At 40.1% G+C, this 16,573-nt stretch overlaps 1 protein-coding gene across 1 annotated transcript in view; it reads right to left on the reverse strand.

Annotated features, from left to right (window-relative positions):
* The window catches only part of LOC145903405 (hemicentin-1-like), a 52,520-nt gene extending 40,832 nt beyond the window's left edge, over nucleotides 1-11,688 (reverse strand). The window contains exons 1-23 of the mRNA XM_082991489.1: nucleotides 11,290-11,688; nucleotides 10,741-10,852; nucleotides 10,077-10,194; nucleotides 9,487-9,609; nucleotides 9,154-9,295; nucleotides 8,612-8,728; nucleotides 7,915-8,052; nucleotides 7,508-7,605; nucleotides 6,858-7,023; nucleotides 6,328-6,487; nucleotides 5,735-5,856; nucleotides 5,219-5,360; nucleotides 4,764-4,891; nucleotides 4,379-4,529; nucleotides 3,982-4,106; nucleotides 3,486-3,640; nucleotides 3,075-3,237; nucleotides 2,601-2,852; nucleotides 2,173-2,324; nucleotides 1,851-1,971; nucleotides 1,325-1,600; nucleotides 734-943; nucleotides 281-387 (exon numbers count right to left, since the gene is read on the reverse strand). Coding sequence (XP_082847615.1) covers nucleotides 281-387; nucleotides 734-943; nucleotides 1,325-1,600; nucleotides 1,851-1,971; nucleotides 2,173-2,324; nucleotides 2,601-2,852; nucleotides 3,075-3,237; nucleotides 3,486-3,640; nucleotides 3,982-4,106; nucleotides 4,379-4,529; nucleotides 4,764-4,891; nucleotides 5,219-5,360; nucleotides 5,735-5,856; nucleotides 6,328-6,487; nucleotides 6,858-7,023; nucleotides 7,508-7,605; nucleotides 7,915-8,052; nucleotides 8,612-8,728; nucleotides 9,154-9,295; nucleotides 9,487-9,609; nucleotides 10,077-10,194; nucleotides 10,741-10,852; nucleotides 11,290-11,599 — 3,588 coding nt within the window. The 5' untranslated portion in view covers nucleotides 11,600-11,688. The remainder of the gene's footprint in view (nucleotides 1-280; nucleotides 388-733; nucleotides 944-1,324; nucleotides 1,601-1,850; nucleotides 1,972-2,172; nucleotides 2,325-2,600; nucleotides 2,853-3,074; nucleotides 3,238-3,485; nucleotides 3,641-3,981; nucleotides 4,107-4,378; nucleotides 4,530-4,763; nucleotides 4,892-5,218; nucleotides 5,361-5,734; nucleotides 5,857-6,327; nucleotides 6,488-6,857; nucleotides 7,024-7,507; nucleotides 7,606-7,914; nucleotides 8,053-8,611; nucleotides 8,729-9,153; nucleotides 9,296-9,486; nucleotides 9,610-10,076; nucleotides 10,195-10,740; nucleotides 10,853-11,289) is intronic.
* Nucleotides 11,689-16,573: the final 4,885 nt, after the last annotated feature.

The following is a 16,573-nucleotide window of genomic DNA, read 5'->3' on the forward strand; positions in this document are numbered from 1 at the left end:
GCAAAATTCCATGGGTTAGAAAAGCATCAGTTGTAATAAATATGAACAGAATATTTGCCCATAGTTGAGGGCCAGACTTTTTTTCATATGTTTTCATAAAATACTCTTAACATTCTGTTCTAAGTCTAGAAGTCACTTGAAAGCTGCACTGGTGTGACTGTATAACGTCCGTCAGCGAATTCTTGACATTAACATTTCAATCTTAAGTTTGTTATTTGAACAATGTTGGCAATTCTGGCATTTCATCTTTATTGGTTACAAGATGTGAGGAACAGTTTACCTTGATGAGAGCCGGACCCCTGCGTATGGATGGTGGAACCTGGACGATGAGTTGCATTGATCTGTCAATGGAGCCGGCTATGTTGGTCGCAACGCATGTGTAATCGCCTGGAAAGCATTCAGAGTTTCTGTGATATTTGTTCACAAACCACAGACTCAACTACGTAAAGCGGGAGAAAATAAAGTTTGACTGCGAAGATCGTTGTACTGTTTTTTGTTCAAAAGTACAAAGTCTAACACCTGTGCTTCTTCAACTATTTACAGGAAAATTCACCCAATGTCGTGGTATTTCGTTCACGCAATGTTGTACACTTGATATAAGAAATTGTGCGACCTCATCACGTCAATGTATGAGTGGCATTTGTATTGCAAGAGTACAATACCGAGGTGCACATGTTGGAAAACACAGATACGTGTTTGCCATGGAAATACCCTATTTAACTTGAACCCGAACCTGCATCTGAGACGACGGCCGAAAAGAATGTGAGGTTTCCATTGGCGCTGATGGAAACCCCGAACTCGTTTCCAGTGAGGGGTTGTTCGTCTTTAAACCATTCGTATGTAGGTGGGGGATCGCTCCGGGTTACGCCGCACTCCAATGTGATCGAGTCGCCCTGGGTTACCACGTACACGTCAGGACTGTCCGAACCAACCTGGGGGATCACTGCAGGGGACAAAGGTAGTGAGCGTGAGTTTTACTTATTTCAAACGTTAAAAAAAACTTGTATATTCTTAGCATGTACTAACATGTGCCATAAGATTTTTTTATATTTGGTGATAAAACTCCAGAAGGTGATAAGAATGTGGAATATCGGACAAAATTTATTTTTGGCAAAACTTGAAACGTGGCGAGTTAATCATGTTAAATGCTTTGTGTTTTTTCAAGTAATTTTCACATTTGAGAAACAAAAAAATCTTCTTTTAAGAAACAGTGGTTTTCTCAAACCGGCCAACCACAACTTGCAACTGTTCTCGTTTTACATTTGTCAGAGAAAAACAACTCTCGTTGCCAAACCCCGCCCACATAAACTCCACCAGAACTCACAATAAACATCAAGTGAGACGTCAATGTGGTCGCTCCCAGCATCGTTCCTCGCAGTGCAAGTGTAAACTCCACTGTCTTGCGGCACGGGAGCCGAGATGGTCAAACTCCCGTCCCCGGCAACTTGGTATCCCAACTGATTATTGAGAGCAATCCCGACTCCCCTCCGCTTCCACACAACTTCCGGGATGGGATTCCCAACCGAGATGCAAGGGATTGTGATGGGATCGTGCTCAATCGTTGTGAAAGAACTCTCTCCTCTTACGATCTCGGGAGGAACTGGTGATGAAGATAGAAGTGTTGCATTTAAAATTTCAATGAGTTTCAACCTGTTAATTGCTACACATTCTTTGTTTAGAATTTGTAATCCTTCAGTTTCAAGATACCAAGCAATGTTAATTTGTAAGTATAGTAAAACAACTTTAATATGAAGTGATACTCAACCTGATTGAAAAGCAACCCAATTAAACTGTAAGTCTTATTCTAGCATATTTAACTTTAAACGTCAAGTTTGAAGTCAATCTCTTACCCCAAACATCCAAGCGAACGCGGCGACGATCCACACCGATCACGTTTGTTGCCGTGCAAATATAAGATCCAGCATCATCTGGCACTGCTTGGTTGATAGCAACGTTTCCATGAACATTTACCTATACGAATCAATAAAATGTTAATCAGAATTAGTTTCTAGGGGAACAATCAAATCGCAAATACACAATTGAACAAATGCACATGAGTTTTGCACAGTTGCCATACACTAAAACGTTTGCTCAATTTTTTTTACATTGATATTGAACTGCCAGAAACGCTTAAAAACCACACACAGAGATTCAAGAATTGAAGCTTCCTACCCAGACTCTGTCCGTTGACCCAAGTTCAACCCTTCCTTTGTGCCACTGTCTTGTAGGGTAAGGATTCCCCGAAAGAATTCTGCAGGGAATTGTGATGCTGTCCCCTTCTATCACGTGAATACGGCTTGGACCCACGTCAACCCGAGGCAGAGCTGCATTGGAATAAAATAAGACAACCAAGATTAGTAAGAAGATAAATCCACGACTTCACACCTCAAAATACGCCAATATCGCGGATTTCAAGAAACAATGCATTATCATTGGCTGAGGTTTGGTTTGAATTGCGCCAAATCAGAAAAGATATGCGGACGAATAGTCAAATACCCGTACTATTAGGTGCCAGGATCATAATGGGACGCCCAAAACTATTTAGCTTTAACATTTTTGCTTTGACTTTGTTTTTTGCACGTTTCGGAAATGACATTAACCTGTTCCTGTGATGGACAACTGGGCAGTGGACACAGTGCTTCCAAACGTATTGGTTGCGGTACAAGTGTAAGCGCCACCATCGTCCAGAGTCAAAAAACTTATCGACAAACTGTCGGTTTCGTTTTGCAACCAAGCACGTGGATTGACGTCGAGAAGACCGCGTTCCGCATGATCGCGCGTCGCTCCACGGAACCACGTGATTTCAGGTTCAGGGTTTCCGTCGGCGGCGCACTCGAATGTCACGTTGTGGCCTGCGGAAAAAATGACACGCATGGTTGATCGAATCATAAAAGCGTAAAAATAAAATTGTTTTAATGTAAATGGCGATTTGACCATAATGGTGATTACATTGTTAACATCATTTCTATCAGCCTCTAATCATTTGCACGGTTTATCGCTTTGACGCAGCATGGTTGTTTTGAGGGACTGTGTCTAATTGCACGAAACTATACGTCCCCTTACTCATCACTCACCTATGTCAATGCCGATATCTAAGGGTGGGTGGGTAATTACAGGAAGCCATCCGACTTCAAGAGTAATGCGACCAGTTGCTCTACCAGCAACGTTACTGGCTGTACAACGGAACACGTCGGAGTCAGATCTGGCAGCTTGTAAGATCACAAGATGGCCGTTTTCCTGAGAATAATAAATGCGAGTCAGTGAACTTTCCGGAGAAGATGACGATGTAAGTAACATAAACATAAACAAGAAGTTCGTCATCGACAAAACATACGCTTCATTGCAAGTGACACAAAATCCAGAAACTCGTATTCGGTGAGAAATAACATTCCCAAAATAAAACAAGCAGCTTGACATTCGGTATTTGCAAACCAGGTTCATAGTTAGTCCGAATACGGCTTGTGATTGTAATAAATAATACTCACAAGGATTTCGTAGGAACGTGACGTCACGATCTGAGTGCCTCCCTTGTGCCACCTAACGGCTGGTTTTGGCGTGCCGGTGACGTCACATATCAACGTCACTCTTGTACCTTCCAATACTAACAGGTGACTTTCTGGGACGGTCACAGTGGGAGTTTCTAAAAAACAATTGTTGCCAGTTGATTAAAGATTGGTTCAAATGTCGTCCAAACCAGTCCTGATTGGACGACATTTGAACCAATCAGCAACTCAATAAGTGTTACGAATGTTGTGGCAGTTCGGAATGTTGTGGCAATAAAATAGTGGATGAATGAAACAATCCTGGCACGCTTTTTAAAAAATAACAGAAATAAATTAAGTGATACTTTACAAAAGTATGTTCAAATTACGTGTGCTTGTATGTTTGGGCAAAAACAAATTGACATTTGTTTTCAAAATAAAGTGGACACGTTTTTTTTCACAAACGTAATAAGTTTACGTCTTTAAACGTTTGACCTACCTGTGAAATACCATTCAACAGATGCTTGGTCGGTTCCTGCTCTGTTGGATCCCTGGCATGTGTAAACCCCTTCATCCACTGATGCAGCGTTCACAATCTCCAAGTACTTCCCACGTCGGCCGATCCTTAACATAATTAAACCACAAATTATGGCAGAGCACGCCGCAACTGTTGATTCGATTGCGCTATTTGTAACAAGATAATTGCTTGAATTGAGCGTTCTGGCACATAAAATTTTCCAAAAGTAAACCAGAACTTATCATATGCGCAAAAGGGATGTTAGTGACATTTTACCCAAGAAATTGTTCAACAGAAGCAGAACAGACTATACATTATAACTATACACGGATGTGGACACTGCTGTGTTATCATTGTAATATTGTACGGAAGGCTGTACCTGATTTTGCCAATATCCAGTAAATAGGTTGAACCTTTGAGCCATTCTATGGTTGGGTCGGGAAGACCAGTTGCCGAACAATCGATACGAATTGTGTCACCCGAGGAGAAAGCGGTTTTTCTTGGCGGTTTGATCGTAACTCGAGGAGGCCCTTTCATAAAAACACAATTGGCATTAGGAAAAAGCATAAACTTAATTCGAAGCCATTCAGTGCAAACAGGCAGCAGCAGTAAAACCACTTGTCATTTCCCTGTATCCCTTATAAAATTCAACAATATGTTTCAAAACCCCGTATGGGAAAATATAAGCACATATCATATTGCAAACTTTTTATTGATACTTTTTATTGATACGGCAACTATTTCTTAAAGGAACTCAAACTTACTTTCTACAATAAGTCCGATTATTTCCGCCGTTTCTCCTCCAATATTCACGGCCGTGCACTGGTACATCGCCTCGTCACGTGGTTTCGCGTTACGGATCAGTAACGATCCGTTACGTAACTTCCGGAACCTGTGACATCACAAGACAGGATTAGATGAACAGAGAGAAATTTAATGGCTTATTTTAAGTTAAACAGAAATATCACGAAAGACAGAATAATTTCACGCCCTTTCCATTCACGTGAAATACAAAACTGCTAAAAATATTCAGAGAAGTTTTTTCCAATTCAGGATTTTCACTATATACAGTCGGTTATCTTTTCCTGATTTTTTGTTAATTTGTGGCTTGTTTCTTTACTTCCCCCTTAGAAAGTTTGGAAGTTACATTACCGCAACCTTCGACACATTTTCAACCGTCGGTCAAAGGTTCCAAGCTAAAACATCTGAAACAACTCACCGCCTCCTCTCCAACCTCGATCCATCAGCTTTCTCCCATCGTAACGTAAACTCTACGTTGCTGATTACGTCACACGTCAATATTGCGTTCGTTCCCGGGACAACAGTGACGTTTCCATTAACCGTGATCACTGGAGGGCGCTCTTTACAACAAAATACTTGCTTAAGTATTGGCAACCTTGGTTAGGGCGCCCGACCAACATACCATAAAGATAACCAGTTTCTTTGCCCTAAATATCCTGGGTTCGAATCCCGGTGTGGCAAAAAAACACCGTAAACAATATATTGCCCGAAGCTTTCAAAAACAAACAAATAACGATCACGATTCGCGAACAGATTTTATGCTTGGTTTTAAGAAGTCCACTTTTGGTAAGAAGGCAACTATTCTTTCGGTTCAGGCAATCTAATCACGTGGCACCAATACAAACAAATAATGTATTTCGAATAATAACAGATGTAACTCCATTCGCTATAATACTTAATTTCTCCGGAGGAGTTTACCAGACATAAACCTTACCTTCGACATCGAGGAAAGTTTGGCCGTGTCCATAACCTTCGGAATTGTTTGCGTAACATCGGTAATTACCCTCCGCCGCTTCCGTCACTTCCTCTATTCGGTAATAATCGGTCACCGAGTCTCTGTAGAGGGAAAAAACTCAGGTAACTGTGTATTATGTTGGCGGGTTACACGACGCCTGTTTTATTTAGGAAATTCGAGTTACCGGTGATGTTCATTTCTTTGGTAAAGGCACTTTTGGAGAGACACGAATCACAGGAACATTTTAAAGCTTAGCTACAGTTCGATTCTAAGCTTCGTGTTAAACTAAAGAGTTGTTTAAGTTAAAGTAGTTTCGTAGTCCTGTAAATTAGGACATCATGCACATTAAATCGGAGAACAAAACGCTTCTATACTTTGTAAACTTAATACTTTATTTTCGAATCTGATACATGAGGTGCACATTAATTTACAAGTATTTACACAAATAAACTCCAATATATCTTTGGTTTTGCAAATTCTGATGATGTCAACCACTTTGTGACTGGATATCTCAATATTTAAATAGAAACTGACATCAATCTTTCAGTATAAAAAACAAACAACCTCCTTACAGATAATGTCGTGGTTGAGGAAGCAACTGCAACCAATGACCTTGGACCTCTCTGCTCCAAGTCACGTGGAAGGGCAGAAGACTTGTGATTTGACACGGAATCTCGGCGGGATAATCGAAGTAACCGGGGTGAGTCTCTGGCATCTGAACCACTGGACTCACTATTTGTACAAAACAAAAGTTGGATCAGTCAACGCATTTTACCTTATGAGTATTCAATATGAAGAACTTTTTATTTTATCGTTATGAAAACTGCAACAACTTTTTTTTTAATCCTCGGGAACCACATTTTGTGGTACTTTTTGGACAACTTAACTTCAAAACAAACTAAAAAACTGAACAACTTACGAAAAGGAAAAAGCTTTTAAACAAAAACTGAACAACTTACGAAGCCTAAAACATTGAATGTGATGCAATTTTCCCAATGGTTAAAAATATAAAGCACAGGGTTTACCGTTGCCTTTCCACAATTTTCAATATTAATTCTTCCTTAAGCAAAACTTGTTCAAAAAAGTTTCTAATTTCGCTCACCAGGAACGATGTTGATCACAGCGTTCTTTGTGGCTCTGATGAAAGGGAATTCATCTTCCGTCTGACCTCGGACTGCCATGTGGAATGGTTGGTTCGGAGGAATGAATGGGTCAACTGTATATAGGTAAGGTTGGTTTGGATCCCGTGGTGTCGATAATTCGATCGTCTGTGGAGAGATGGATACTTGCAACTATTTCACTCCAGCATTAGTGATATCGATACCGGTTGCGTAATATTTCATATTATATGCAGACTTTTCACTAATTCAATTGAATAGTAAAAGTAAACGATTATTTTCAACCTGCATGCAAGCATGGGGAATTGTATAGCTGGCAGCCAACTCTTTTTGTTATCAAACTAAAAATGTATTTTACTTGCTGCCAGACATACGCGAGTAGCAAAACCGTACAGACTAACCAGAGACTAAAAATCGGTTTAGATTTTGGATCCTAACTAAATTCGTTTGATTTAACCTTAAGACATAATACAAATTAACTGTTTAACAAGCAATGCTGGCCGAACAAAAAAATCACATTAGCACCGAACTACTTTACGACAAGTTTTTGAATGTACTTGTACATGAGTGCTATCAAAACAAACTAATCTCTTTCTTTAATAAAGAAATGCATTTTGACCTAATGTTGGTTCACCTGAATATTTCTGCCAGCGATATCCAAAATATCGAGAAACTGGAAGTTCCCGGGATGGGGAAGTCCCGTCGCGTTGAGTAGGACGTAAGTGTTGATTCCTGAAGTTGAGACAAAAGTTTAACAAAACACAACGATGTATTTAGTTAGTATTGATTATCCATCTAACCCCAACCTGTGCAAAATTTGGGACCTACAATATTGTTGAAATATTTTTTAATTAGAGGATTTCCGAATGCACAGACAATCGAACAAAAAATATTGCACGTAACTCCGTATTTAGTTGAAAGAAAGTTCACAACTTACAAAAATACGCCGCTATTTCTTGTTTATTATCTGGACAACTGATGAAGTGCTTCCAACCACACATTATTACATCACAGTTTAGGTTAAATTCGTCATCAACTAACCTGCAACCGGCTGGAATTCAGTTTGAAGCCAATTAAAAGTCGGTTGACGGGAGAATCTGGCTTGAAAATCCAAAATACTCAACCCAGTCACACGAAGTGTGTGTTCTCCTGTGCTGTCCACGATCAGCCTCCACAAACCTGAACAAAACCAAGTGTGAAGTCTATATGACCATCCTCATATGTGGTCAATTTTAACTTATGTGGTTGATTGTCACGAAATCCCACAGCGACCAAGTTTTTCCATCTATAGTTTTGCCACAACACGTTTTTTTTGTGTATTTTCTGTTTGAATACGAAATTGAAGGGTCGCTTTATATCTGTGGGGTTGAAATTTAAATGAAGGGTGACGAGATCACTGACAATTTATAACTTTTTGAAAAAAAAATTTAATCAGGAATAATTAAATTTAAAGAACTCTCCTTTAGGCACAAAAGTTATATGGATTTTATTTTAACCGACGTTTCCTTCATCATCCGGCGAGACTTCAGGGTTAAAATACAATTACAATAAAATACAACATAAAATCTTTGTACGTTTGTGTCAGAATGACAGTTCTTTTAAATGTGTAACGCCCGGCAACAATAATAACTGAGATTGCTTGGTTCATGTTGCTTGACTGTCGCACATAGATGTCACACCCACACCCATAAACAGGTACATATACTACAGTTTCCATGCCAACATCATCAAATGTAACCTGGTTGCGGTTCCTTTAGGTTAACGATGAGAACTTTTTCCAGGTTTAGGAGAGTTTCCAAGCCATACTGTGGTGTAATGATTGTTCCATCGGGGTCCATCAAAGTAAGTCTTCGGCCTGTAACAATCATTATATAAACGGAAGGTTTAAAGCAATTTCTCAAACAACATCAAACACGCCAAAGAAACATCCTAGAAACACTAATTCAGGATTTATAATTCGAAAAACACACAGCTGCCTAAATATTGAAAAACATGTAATTATACGCTTTAGTTATTTAGACGTTTCTCCAACAACTCATGTCATCATCAGCTCAACAAATATTTATTGAAATGTTTTTTGCATTATGAACCAGTTATTTTGTTCCAAGGATACGTATTTTTTCACCAAATGCGTTTATTGTTTATATCGGACAAAAAACACTAAAATTAGACATAACACAATTGTATATACAGGACACCTTCAGTGCATGCTCATTAAATAAACATACAGCCAGTTAGCTCAGGCCTTACTTGCAGTGACTGACCATGTTACGTATTTACCTGGTCCGCTAACTGATATTGTGATCTCCTGGAGCTCCGGATCAAAGGGAATCGACCACTCATGGACTCCCGGGGCATCGTGATCGGCAGCGAGAAGAACTACCTTGTGGGCTTGGACCGAAACTTCGATGAATTTAACAACCTGGCGTGAACATTGGCCAAGGTTAAAATCCATAATTTACCTTCTCAAGAATTGCGGGAACCCCATTTGTAAGGCGTTAAAACATACAGATGGTGTCGTTGACTTTACGACAATACTTAACCGAGGCCAGATGAGATTCCTTAAATAAGTGAATGAATTTAGATTACAGATCTTAGATTACAGTGAATTACCTCTGATACGTCGTCCTTAGTGATGAGGAAAACCTGTCCCGAACTTGTAGCTGCAATTTTCTCGTAAGCTTGGTAACCTTCGTGATCGTCATCCTCACATTTTCCAGTCAGCACAAATACGACCTAAGACGTAGGGAGATTGAAGGTATTAACGTCAGTGTGGTCCTGAGAATGTGTAGAATCAACAATATTGCAGACCAACAAACTCAGCACAAAACCACGATTTGTGATAAACATATTGCTTAGATATAAGGAAATGCTACTGTGATGTATTCTTGGCTTATTGGAATACAATAAATTGTTACTGATGCTGCCAGGCATATTTATTGCTTAATACTGCTCTTCTGGCAAACTTTATTGTATTTACGTTTCTCGACGTTTCGGCATAACGTCGAGAAACGTAAATACAATAAAGTTTGCCAGAAGAGCAGTATTAAGCAATTGGAATACAACTTTTAAAAGAATGGTTTAAGTTTTTGACAAATGTAGAGCAACACCACACGAACGTAATCTAAAGCAAAGTTGAATTAATCCCAAACCCACATTAAAATGATCATGGTTGTTTATATATTATCCACTATATTGCACACCTGACTCTGCTTTCTCTGGATAATCTGCAGGACTTCGGGGAGTTGAAAGAAATCTTTCGATCGAGCGTCGGTGAAAACGTAGATGAAAGATCCAGGCAAGGATATGAGGAGTGCTTCCCTATAGAGGAAACAATGCACTTGTTGGTAGGCATGTGGACATTAATATGCAGCTTACAGAATTCATAATATTGGCTCCATGGTTATTTAAGTGCACTTAATGTTTATTCCTAGGAAAGTCGAAAATGATTGCATTCTATTTAAACAATGTTAAACCCTGATAAAGTCTTGCTGTTTGACGGACGAAACGACGGAACAATAAAGTACGTTAACTTATGCCAGAAAATCAGTTATATTGTAAATTCCAGGGTATCTGGTAGCAAAAGTAGCACACTGATTGCAGGTAAACTCGAAAACAAACATTTATAAAAAAAATTCCATGTCAGCACCATTGACGTTTGCAATTACAAGTTGATTTTGTTCAAGACTGCCAAGTGTCTGCAACGCGATAAAAGTTAGTTAAAAAGCTCACCACGTGTTCTACCTCGTCCACAAAGTCAAACGCATTCAACCTAATTGACTTAAAACCATAAGTTTACGCGTGAGTAACGACCCGTAACGACCGTCTGAGTGGCACCGGCACTTAGCAGGAAAAACTACTACCGACCTGATGGCTGTTATACTCATTTCTGGGCAATCGCCGCCACCTTGGACGTAAAGATCTCTCAAACTTTGTTGGAAAGTGGTCGGATTGCTTGTGACGATGGTGGGTCCAACCACTGTATACAAAGGTAAAGTTTGATTTGAACTGGGGTCCACTGGGTTAACGACAACACGCTTATAACAGCTGTTGACTTTTAAACCATTGAAGTTTAATTCCTGGTGTTGGGGAGCAGAATCATGGAGGTTACTGGGAGTTTTCTGCACTTTTATCGTGATTGCAATTTGATAAAATGCTGCTGCTATGCAATGATTATCAGTAAACTAGAAGATTGATAAAAAATAAACATAATAAAACGATTTTTTTTGCTCGCGTAGACTTTTGTTACTGTGTAAAAGCAAATTGAAAATAAACAAATCATTGTACAAAACGATATTTCGTTACAAGTGCACATGGAACTGCTAAATAACAACTCTCGACTTGACAACCGCCTAAAACAGTGACGTACATCAAGAGGGTCAACATCTTTAAAGATTCAAATACAGAAATCCTCACCTGGGTCGTGAAATGGGATCAGGACGTAGTTGTAAAGCGGTTTCTCCGACCGACTTAACGTTGTTTCGACGATCTGCCTCGCCCCGGCTATGACCTGTTTTAAATCATCCCACATTGATCCTGTGACGTCAAAAACAAACGCCAATGACGATGCACCGGGTGTGATGTCATTGAAGTTGGGGCTGTAAGTGTCCCCAGTGATGTTCCCCCTAATCTGCCCCCTAATGTCTCGGTTTCTTCGCTGGGCGGTGATGCAGACAACGGACAAAGTGAAAAGAATGGCGACCAACTGTTGGCACCTCGGCCGCATGATGAAGGTCGCAGCTCCTTTGTGTTGCAAGTGAAATATTACTTAGATGCAATGCATTAGATTCAGATTACAAACCAAGACACGAGCCTACACCTGAGACACACACACACTTGTATCTTATCCATTTCACCATAATTAGGCACGAGTGTTTAACTGTCTTTGCCAGTATAACAATAGATAATGAACAAAAGATAAGTTGATATTCCTGTTTCCTGTAGAGATAACTGCATTTAAAATCCACTGCCATTGAATGAACTTCAGAGATTTAGTATATCTCTAAGTGAATACTTATTTTACTTTTACAATTGTCTAATTGACAAAAGGATTCGGAAATCGCTGTGTAAGCGTTCGAAGGCCTATCTCTCTTACCAAAACCGCTGACTACATTCTGTTGCAATCTCCAGACTCAAGACTCGCTACGCAGAAGGAGAAAGTTACATTTGACTTGTTGTTGAAAAGCTGACGCCACCTGTTCTCCGAAGCAAACTGTTTACGACTTTTCGTAGCAGGAAACCGCATTGAACGTCAAAAGTTACAAGAACACAAACCTCGATCACAATACAAAACAAGTCTTTGGGAGCGAAAAACAGCTTCTTGGGGCTCAGTCAACACGACCTTATTTGCCCTCGAAGTCGTCAAAGCAAAGTTTGTCTTGTGCATTAACCGCCTCGGAGTCTCGAGTTAAAGAGGCGTGATCGGTAAACAACACCTTGTCTCAAGACGAGATCACGGTGAGAAACAGGGTCGCTTCGATGTTTACAGAAACTTTCGCGCTTCTCCAATACCTCAGTCCTTGCAGCCCAACCAACGTATTTAATTTAGAGACAGCAGAAAAGATTTTTAACATAACCTACAGGCATAAAATGAATGTGGATTGCATTTAATCAACGTTTCGTTTATATCAAAACCATGAAGAAGTGTCGTCGCATGGCTTCATGCTTAAAGGTCAGCTTTTGTAAAAAAAATTAAGTCGGGCAGCAACGCGAAACATGAAAACAAACCGATACAAAATGACAATTTTTTTTTGGAAAGTGTTGGCCTAAAAAACAAGGGTAGTTTCCAATACTACGTACTTTGCAAGGCAAGCAACATAGTTGATTTTAACAAAAACAGCGTCTCTGAACAACAGTTGAATATTTACACTTTTGCAAGAATCCAAGCCACTCATGGTCTGAACTTCAAACAAATCATTGAAGATGAAACTAGGATGTTGCTGCCAAGGTTGAGACGGAAGTAGAACCGCGGTAAGAGATTGAATCTTACAAGTTTTAAAGTACGTTTCCGTCTCGTCTCAGTTCTACCAAGAACACAATTGAGTACGAAGCCAGTATTTGACGATGCTTAGATTTTTATACGAGAGCTGACATCGCCAATTATAAACAGCCTGCGCAGTGAGGCGATCCTGCCTTGCTATGCGAAAGCATGGTAATACTTTTCCTTTGATATCGCTTTTTTTTGTAAAACAACAATTTTGGACACTGATTTTCGTCTCAATTCAGAACCAAAATAGCAGCCGGCAATGAATGACTCACGTTTTGTTGTTGAAGAAATATCGACGAATGCGGCATCTTGTTCCGGATGCTGATCACCTTACGAGTGATCTCTCTCCAAGTAATTATTGCCTCGCAAAACGACCTGGGGTTGCCAACAATTTTCAGACAACTTTTCGCTCACAGGAAACGGGAGACAAGCGTGTTTTCTGGTCGGCAAATTGGAACCAAATAAAGATACCGGAATCGAGTACTTTGGCACCAAATGACACCAAAACCCGAGGTCTTGGCAACGCGCGCCTGCACATTCTTCACTTGTTTAAACCATCTTTTATTTTCTGTTTTAAATTGAATAAAAATATTTCTAACCATTTGAATTAGCGTGTAACGGACTGCGCGCGTATTAATTCTCTACTGACAATACTATAATCTGTGCATTTGTGGGTTTTACGAAAACTACATGGCGGTTGTTTGCTGTTTTAACTGAGCTTCTCAGCGCAACCAAATTCCTTTCCCTGCGGTAAATGTTCTGCAAACTAAGCTTGGAAGACGCCGATTTCGTTATCTTGATAAGACCACAACTCAAACCGAAACCCACCAATCCAACTATGTCACTAAACTTTCTGCCACAAACCACCTTGAAATACATGGTCAGCTCAGACACAAAGAGCATTCCTGTCCTGTACGAGGTTTCCCGCAAAAAACGCCGCAACGTCCTGCACGCGGCAATCTCTACTTCCTCTGTCTGGTCCCTCGCCTCCACCGGTGCGTGTCCAAGCCTCCATGCGCCCTCGTGCACGCACACACGCGCCCTACACGTGCCAATACACACACACATAGAGGTCCCACGCTGTGAAGGTGATGTATCGGAGAATTCTGATTTATTATTTTGATACGCCCGGTATTGAACTTTTCTGCACAAAAAATGGGAACTGTCAGAAAAACATCCTTTATGGAATCTTTCGTTTCTTTGTTTTGGAGTGATGTGTTTGTTTTTACCCCAAAAGCCACAGAAATCGTGATTGAAATGCGGTTTTGATTCTGGTTACTGCAGTGGGATTCGAACCCTTCCCCCTTCGCACGTTTTCAAGTCAAGTTTCTGCTGGTCTGCCAATCGCCCTCCTTGCAGATCTTGCAATCCGCTGCCCGTTCATCACATCTGATTTGCGCCACCGTGCGGAATGATTGGGCCAATACTGCCCTCTTGCGGCATTTATACACACATCGTTGTTTCAAAATTTGCTCTTTCCTAAAAAACCCTTAATGGTTTCCGCATTTTTGACAAAAAAAGGCCGACAACTTTGTAATTAAATGTTAGTACTTATCTGCTGTTTATTATACAAGAAATCAAATCACCAAACGATATCATCATGGGGAAATTGTTTATTTTCATTGACGCAACAATAGCGAACACAAAAACACAATTCAAAATAAATTACTGATCTGTTCAATCTTCTGGTGAAATAATAATGCGACTGGGTGGTCAAATCCTATGTTCAGTCAATTCAATAATTCGTTGATATTACACAGTTATGTGTGTTACTGAAACGAGCATTACAATTGATGATCTCGCATTTCATTTCGTCGTAACAAGTGCCTGCAGAACCTTTCAACGTTTCGAGTCTTCAACAAAAAAAGTCCCCGATTTGTTTTTTTGAAATGGAGGTCAATTGTAAACGTTCCAACATGATGAAAAACATATCATTTTATTGTTTGCAATCCGTTGATCGTGACGAGGGGCAATGTGATGTTCACACACAACTTCCGACTTAAAAGAAATCAGAAATTGCGTTTGGACAATCAAACAGCCACCGTCCATTAGGGCGCCTCAATTTAACCCCCTGTGACGTAGGAATGGTCACCGCCACACCGCGTGTACGAAAAGTAGCGTGGGATGGGTGTCGACTGATCGGCGATCTCTGCAGGGTGTTTCTGTGAATCACAAGAGAATTTGTAAGGATTGAAACAAATTTTTTAAACCTATTCGTTTGACTTTAAAACGTTGTATGATCGTTAATTCTTAGTGATGACAATATTACAACTTAAACCGCACACATAAACCCAAATATGTAAGGGCAGACAGAAGCAACTACAAAAATTTAAATAATTAGCAACAATGTTTTGAGTATCTGAAGAATAGTTTAAGTGCATTAATAAGTACTCGCGAGTAGTAGAATTCACAGTAGAAATTTAATACCGAGTTTAAGTTGGAGTTCACATTATATTCGCAAGTAACGCGTTGATTTCTCTTTTATTCGTTATACAAGAATACTGCACAACACAGTGCAGCTAAAAATATTACACCTTGATAAAATATCGTCCAAATTACTGAAATCAGTTCAAAATCAGTTTAAAAAACAGATGCACGATTATAAGCCTTAGAACGGTGTCCTAAAAACGTTAGTATTAACTAAGAACAATTGAACTGTGGTAAAGGATTTTAATATAAGACTAAAATAACACGTTAGTGTTAACAAGATTTAAACCTTGTGACGCAGCACAAACTACAACAACTTACCGGCAAAACCATTGCTTCGGATTCCTTGTGTTCCATCCATGGCTCCTGCTACGACCGCAGCTACTTAGCGAATGATCTCGAATCCATTCCGCTCCCCATAAATAAGGCTCGGTCGAGGGCGGTTATTGCCATTCCACTGCATGCGCTCTCGATTACAAGCAATAAATCAGCATCGGCTCTCTATTGTTTTGTCACAAACGCCTTTGTTGTTGTTTATAAAGTGCGTTCGTTGCAAAAGAAAGGACAAAGAGAATCGCGCGACGCGAGAAACTTCTTTCTTCTGAGACACTGAAACTTCGGGCGGGCGCACAGCGGGAGGCGAAACAGTCTTCGGGTTTGTTTAATTCTAGAACGCGAAAGGCCTTTGTTGGCAACGCGACCACCTCCTTTCGCCGTTGGAGGATTTTTCCGGTCAGCGGCGCTAATAAAAATCGTTGGAAGCGGTCGGGAGTTTTCTCTTACGAGCAGACACAGGCTGGGAATTGGGTTACAACCGAGCTGGACGCCTTTCGACCGAGGTCATTATATTGTAAACTTGGCAGTCGTGGATCGAACCCAGGTCGTGACCCCTGCGTGGTGACGTCACCAGCGACCCCGCGTTAAGATGAAATGTAATGAAAGTTTTTTTCGCCCTACTAATGTTTAATAAGTTATGTTAAAAGGAAACACTACGATATGCAAATATATAACTCGGTATATCGAAACGTTTGTCGAACATATTTAGTCAAAACTATGGCCTTAAAACCAAAGAAAGTCGCCACTGTTTAACTGCCTGCTGGACTTTTGTTAATCAAGAAATTTCAATCAACATTTTTGACGTGTTGGTGTTGGGAGTTGCGTTGGACATCACCAACATCACAACAACAATGATTACTTCCCAAAGCTTTATTAATATTTTCTCCTTCTTAAAACTTTCATTAAGCTTAATCTTGTTACGAAGTATTTTGAGAAGCCGACAAGATTATC

The sequence above is a fragment of the Ascidia mentula genome, chromosome 5, assembly GCF_947561715.1.
Source record: "Ascidia mentula chromosome 5, kaAscMent1.1, whole genome shotgun sequence".
Taxonomy (NCBI): domain Eukaryota; kingdom Metazoa; phylum Chordata; class Ascidiacea; order Phlebobranchia; family Ascidiidae; genus Ascidia; species Ascidia mentula.